A 7159-nucleotide genomic window follows, 5' to 3' on the forward strand; every position below is an offset into this window, starting at 1 on the left:
TGAAAACGTACATTAACCTATGCCTAGTACTCATGCTGAAAACGTACATTAACCTATGCCTAGTACTTATGCTGAAAACGTACATTAACCTATGCCTAGTACTCATGCTGAAAACGTACATTAACCTATGCAAAATACTCATGCTGAAGACATACATCATGGTATACATTCTCAATTTAATAGTGCTCATGGTCATTGTTGAAGGCTAAATGGTGACCTATAGTTATTAATTTCTGTATCATTTGGTCTCATTAGCAATCATACCACATCTTCCTTTTTTATATTTCTCATGCTAAAAAAAACAACATAAAATTAAGAAAGTAATAATACTTTAAATGTTTGATTATTTATTATGTATTTGGACTATTTCATAGAAGTATACACAATTTTTACATGAAATGGAATTTCAGAAAACAATATTTAACATTAAAATTGTTATATCTTAATTTAATAAGTACCAGTACATTGTACATAAAATTTCAATAATGAGTAAATGTTTGAAAAGATAAATAGAATATTATAGACATATAATATGGAAACATTTCATGTGACTTAAAACTATTGCAGTGCATTCATCCACACCCTATTGCAATTTATTTTGGCAAACTAGGTCTGAGAGCTCCTTTTGGGCCGTTTAAAAAAAAACTGACTGTCCTGTTTGCCTCCCCTTTTTAAAAATCTAGGATCCACCACAATTAATAACAGGTTGACTTGTATGGCACATATTTATACAGCTTTGCACAGTAAGTAGTTAACATACTAACATTATATAATTATTGGACAATTTAATGCCCTTTTTGTAACTGTCACAAGATATTATTCAACATTTTTTTTTATAAAAATATATATATTGTAAATACAAATGTATAAACATTCACTTAAAATATTTAACATACATGACAAAAATTATATCTGTAAGCATAAATAACAGCATAAAACATTATATATAAGATTATGTTATGTTTGTATTTTTTGTGAAACATAAAATATATTTTATGTATGAAAAATGTTTTTTATATTTCTTATATCCGACATCAATTTTTTACCTTTTCTGCCAGGTATTTCATACTATTTCATCATATATACGATAATTATTAATGATTATGTGAGAATGTACATAAATGTGTGTAGGTTGAGAGTATGAGAATGACACATCCTATCATGATGTATTTAAAAAAAAAAAAAAAGATATCATTTTATCCATGTACACTTCAAATATACCAAACATTTACCTAAACATATATAAAAATATATCCACTCATAATTTTTACTGGGGTTAAAAATTGTGAAGATCTTATGTTATCTTATTTCTTTCTATCAAAGTCATGGTATTCACAGGTCAATGTCATTTAAAGGTCAGGGTTTCTGATAAATCTGTTTCCCTCTGAATGGTTGCCATAGTAAACATATTTACTTTTCCCCCAGGCAGCTGCAAAAAAGAAAACAAAGGTATTGCATAAAATGGCTTTGATCTCTTTGGATACCTTTAAATTAACTAGGAAACACTTTGAATTTTATCGTCATATAATGCTACCCTACAAGCTAGTAAATTAAACCAAAGAGAACTGCTGTTGATATAAACAATTGACGTCATATGATTTTCCAGTGTCAAACTTTCTTCTTCTTCTTCTTGAGTGTACAATGACTCTTGCTCATGTAATCATGAGGCCTTTCCTCCTCCATTATTGAAACTAGCAGTAACTATTTACATTAATTTTTATTTACAAATCAAAACTATGTACATCTGGGATCTAAGGAGTTCTAGGTGTGAGAAGCTCCTATATAACTTTAAAATCAGACAATTTCAGACTTTTTGTACACTTCAGAATGTAAGACAATTTGACAAAAAGAAGATTGTCGGGTGCAAAGTGTAAGTATTTTGTATATTATTGAAGAAATCACATAGATGTATGATGTCATGGAGGAAACATTGTCTTAACCCTTGAAAGTCATCAATGACCTAATGAATAGCCAATGGTATTGCTGTAATATTGTCTTGTAATTCTCCATAAGCCAATCAATTAAAGCAGATTTTCAAATCCCTTTTTTGTAGAGAAATATCTATTCATGCAAGAAATAGATAACAGGCCACAACCATAAGAGAATATACAATACTAACCTGAATGCTGATCAGCATTACGTGCAGACTGTGGAAGTGGACTGTAATTTGAATCATCTGTCTCAGGTGATATTTTTGGGTCAGAAATCAGCTGTTGATAAACGAAGAGTATTGAATGAATTACAAAATACCCGATAGAATTTCAGATGTAACAGATATGGTCATTATTATTTCATCTTACATGTGTAACCTTGTTTATTAGGTGCAGGATAAACATTTCCACTTTGTTGTCTAGTTATGATGTGGTATAGTGTTTTAGTTGTGACTTAAAAAGACATCATTTTTGAGAATAGGTCATATTGTTTGGTTTGATTCCCGTTCCAGGATTAAAATTTCAGGAACTGAATTTTCAGCTCTCCCTTAACACCATTTGCAAGTATAATCTTGAGGAAACGATGATAGTCCATCGGAAGGGGATGATAAATGGCTGACCCTTGTTAAAAGAGAGCCATATCTCTTGCACGTTAAAGACACCCAATAGACCACTTTCGAGTTCATCCGTCACCGGCAAAAACTCGTCAATTATACACGCCTTTATGACGTCATTTACCAGATAGAGGGGCTCGCCTGTATCCCTGCACTATTTACGTTCATCAAGCGTCTTAGTGATCGCCTTTGTGCAGGATAAACTAGAAATAATGGTTGCTCTGTAGGTACTTACTGACATTTCCCTAATGACAGCAGTGTTGATTGTCAATTTTGAGAATTCAATTTGCCGATTAATTCGTACAATATAGAATTATAGTTTTCCAACCACTCGCTCAACATTGGAAGGAAGTGACGACGCCCCTAAACGCACAAATGACGATGATAAAGGCGCGTATAATTGATGAGTTTTTTCCGGTGACGGATGAACTCGAAAGTGGTCTATTGAATGCAGAAAAAGAATGAGATATGCTGAAAAAATACTTCCTTTTGAACATGTAATTTTACCTCACTTTCCTCTGCCTTGATGACTTTCATAAAAGCACCTTTCTCTTTGGCTGTGAGTAACTCCTCTTGTTTGACTGGTGTGGAGTCTAAGAACTTTAGTTTTGGTAACTTATATAATACATAATACCTAAAATAAAGACAATATATTGTGCCCAAATAATGTATGAGGTTCATAAATTAATTGGGTTCTATCAATATTTCTGTATCTATTTTAACAATAAAGATGCTTTTAAAAGTTGTCCATGGTAGTATAAGTGAAAATCTTATGTGTACAGCTTTGTACATGTTGTATATACATGTATCTACAGGACCAGCTCCATTTCAAGGGGTCTCATTGGGGGGGTTCCGATCCCGGATCCCGCTTACGCTATGTACGTAAGCAATTCTCATTTTTTTGTCACTTTCTGGGTCCTGCAAGACCTCATTTCACTTTTATATGCCACAATAATTTGACTTTCACGTGTCACGCTTACAAAAAACCTGCAATCCTGCGTCACACTTAGACCCCAATGAGACCGACATTTCAGAATAACTATTGATGACAGATAATTGACATTCTGTTAACAGTTGCATTTACTTCAATTTCAAACAGTAGTACGAGACTGGTTGTCTTTACAAAGAAATTATAGATACAGGGAGGTAAATGTATATTTTGAAACTAAAATACTGGAAGTTTGATGCATTATTCAACCAAAATTCATACACTGTTATACTTGGAGTCTACCAAAATCTGTGAAACCTTAACTGATATTTTTAACATATATTTGTGTATAGTTCAGGTGGCAAACAGAAAAAAACAACTTTACCTGTATCTTTGGTAATCTTCTTCATCATTGTCAGGACTAGATAACTGGTTTGGACATGCTAAGTTCCCCAATAGACTTAAATAGGTTAATGATGGAACATTTTCTGCAAGGTTGTCTAACAAATGATATAAATCTGTTATCTGATCAAACAGTTAAGGATTAGCAACAAAGTCAACTGTAGAAGGGGAGGCATTGGCAGTCATATCTATAAAACATATTTTTTATGCTCAATTACATTTCAATGAATTCAAATGTCTTTATTATTATTGATCAGTAGTACTGAGTATCAAATACCAAAAGTCTTTTTCTATATGAAAAATTGATCTCTAAATTGAGAACCTTCTCTTTCAGCAAATTACTAATTGATTATACTATAGTAGATAAAATACATTTTGTTTCAAATCTTTGTGCTAAATGTAAATTCAAAATGTCTCTGCTATACCTGAGGTTAACACTTTAAACTTAAAATGTTTAAGTCTTACCATCACATCCGTACCCTTAGAACATATATTTTTTGTCCTCTCCAAACATTTGTAAGCAGAATTGGCAAGTCATTAGCTGTTGATAAAGAAATAAAACTGAATGGAAAACTAAATAATAGGCTGTTTAGGGTATTTGGGAAACTGGGAATGAATCTTTCAACAAATCATGTAAGTAGCAGATGAATAACTTCATTCCCAGATAAGGAATCTGTGGCAGTTTTGTTAACTGTACATCACATGATGTGACCACAAAAATGTTTGGCAGAATAGAATATTTAAAAAACCATGGTAAATAGAATTGGTTTGATATAAGCACTACATAAAATCACAATAATAGAGAAAAAGGATACACAATTTTTGTTCAGTGTGAGTGTGTGAAGATGGTTTAAACGAGGAAATACTACATCATCACTTAATCTGTTGTTATCCAGAACTAGTTCCTCTAAATTCTGAAATCTTTCTAAATCGGATAATGACCTGAAATAAAATTATTTCTATATCATAATGTGTATAAAATCTAATGATTTATAAAACATTAGAGCATACTGGTAAATCTTTCAATTATCCCTCATTTGGGGTAAATGTTTTCAGTTTCTTTTTTTGGTTCAAAAGGACGAAGATGCATGAACAAACAAAGGAACAGACACACAGACCGATAAACATAATGCCCCTAAATGAGGCATAACAAATGGGCCATAAAAATTGTCAAAGTCAAATAACTCATGAAAAAATGGGTGAATAAAACTGGTATTTTAAAAGGATTACCTACACATGGTGGTTCACAATATCCCTGAGTATTAAATCTATCTGAAGAATGGTACCAGAGAACTTCTTGATTCCACAAGCTGTCATTGAAACAATGCTTATATAAAATGATCAAATCCCAAGACTCCCAATAAAATTGTCCAATGATATTGATGCTATAACATGGTCAAGAGAATATGATGACAAATGATCCAACTAAGTATGAAAGCTTTATGCCAAAAGGTCAACGCCTATGAGTATTAATGAGTTTGGGACAGATAGACTGACGAACAGAGACATGTACCATAACTCCCCTTGGCATGACTCAGAGGAGGTAGGGAGATTAGCTTTCATACCCATTGAATGGTGTCACTATAAAGATAAAGTCAAGACTATTCAATGTCCTTTAGAAACTGCTAGTTATTTGTGGTTTACTTTAATGTTTAATGTACATGTACAATGAGTTGTTTTTCTTAATTCAATACCTTTAATAGTGCACTTTCTAAATAAATTAATTTTCTCTTCCAGTAATAAGTAATGTAAGTCCTTGATTTGTTTATTAAAAACTTACTTCAACTGGTTAAAACTCAGATCAAATCTCTTTGTAATAGATGAATATTTTTCAGCAAGATAAGTTGGAATGCATTCTTCATTTTGTCCAATATAAGACAGCTGAAATGATATCATACCATGAATTAACAAAATACTTAACTAAATTGCATGCAGATGACTGTCTTGCAATGATTTAGAGACTGTTTGGTCTATACTAGAATAATAGTCCCAGATTGCAAATTAAATAATAAAAAAACAGTTTCTATAATTCTGAAATATATAAAATGCATATAAAATTTTATTCAACTTGGTTTTTACATGAATGTTGGTCAAATAGGGCCAGAGAAAACTTTGCCCAAGTGAACTTGGACTGAGCCATTAGACATTTGACATCTCCTATAGAGTTAACCCAGACAAAGTATAATAAGAAGGACTTGCCCTTAATTAAAGGTGATAGATTACTCCATTGACTTTTGAAATAGTCTGCAATATTGTTTGGATCAATATAAATTAGGTGAAAAGATGTGGTATCACAAGTTATCTTGTAAGCCTCGCTAGTACACGTATCATAACATTTTCCAGTTCTATACTTTGAAATTTGTAATAACAGTGTAATGCTGGTCATATTTTTAAATTTCTGTGAGACTTCTGTAAGTTGGTTGTGAAGCTCATACATTTGTGTGATGTGTCATAGGAAGGTAGTCAAAACAATTATGAAGTCCGAAAAGGCTATTCTATTTTCTTTTATTTTGGTGCCTCTGTACATGCTAGCTGTACAATGCTGTAAGGAGTCAAAGCAAAAAGTTAAATAGCCTTTTTATTTAATCATAATTATTTGGACTAATACTAATAGGATGATTCAGTCCTCAGGCGCAGATCCAGAGGGGGGGTTCAAGGCCCTGTTCCGGGGTTGGACCCCCCCTTTTCTATGGACGATCAATGCATTTGAATAGGGACATGTAATTGGAACCCCCCTTTGTCCTGGGTTAGGAACCCCCCCCCCCCCCTTTTTAAAATGGCTGGATCCGCCCCTGATCCTTTTAGCTTACCCTGAGACTACTTATAACATGTTATAACTTATAGTAATTTCAGGGTTACCAAAGTTTGCAAATATTTTAAACTGTTACATTTTACTTTTAGCATAAATTGTTTGATGTCATATTTCGAAGCAATTATAAAAAAATATTATAAACTTTTTGTGTCCATATCATTCATTGACTTGGCACATCACTGTCTCCCAACTTTGTACTATCAATATTTATTTTTATTCTTCAACAGGTGCTTCTAATAAATTTCAAATCCGTATATTGGACTGAATAAACGATTGTTTTCTCTCATTTATTAAAGTTCTAATGTTCTGTTAGTTATTTAAACGTTCGCCAGACCTGTCCATTTTGAAACTGTTCTATTGCTTCATCTTCTTTTATCTCTGGGTTTACTTTCTCTTCAACTTCGTCTGCCATTTTTAGAATCACGTGACTCTAATTTTTACGTCCGGAATTTCACTTCTACTCCGTCTTTTG

The 7159-nt window shown here is 32.4% G+C and overlaps 1 protein-coding gene across 1 annotated transcript; it reads right to left on the reverse strand.

The window, feature by feature from the left end:
* Positions 1-330: 330 nt before the first annotated feature.
* Positions 331-7159, reverse strand: LOC134725837 (leucine-rich melanocyte differentiation-associated protein-like). Its single transcript, XM_063590055.1, has 7 exons — positions 7022-7159; positions 5656-5756; positions 4691-4817; positions 3859-3998; positions 3053-3179; positions 2120-2210; positions 331-1429 (listed from the first exon to the last, which is right to left on the reverse strand). The coding sequence occupies exons 1-7, from the start codon at positions 7097-7099 to the stop codon at positions 1350-1352; spliced, it is 744 nt and encodes a 247-aa protein (XP_063446125.1). The 5' UTR covers positions 7100-7159; the 3' UTR covers positions 331-1349.

Source organism: Mytilus trossulus, chromosome 7 (assembly GCF_036588685.1).
Source record: "Mytilus trossulus isolate FHL-02 chromosome 7, PNRI_Mtr1.1.1.hap1, whole genome shotgun sequence".
NCBI lineage: Eukaryota > Metazoa > Mollusca > Bivalvia > Mytilida > Mytilidae > Mytilus > Mytilus trossulus.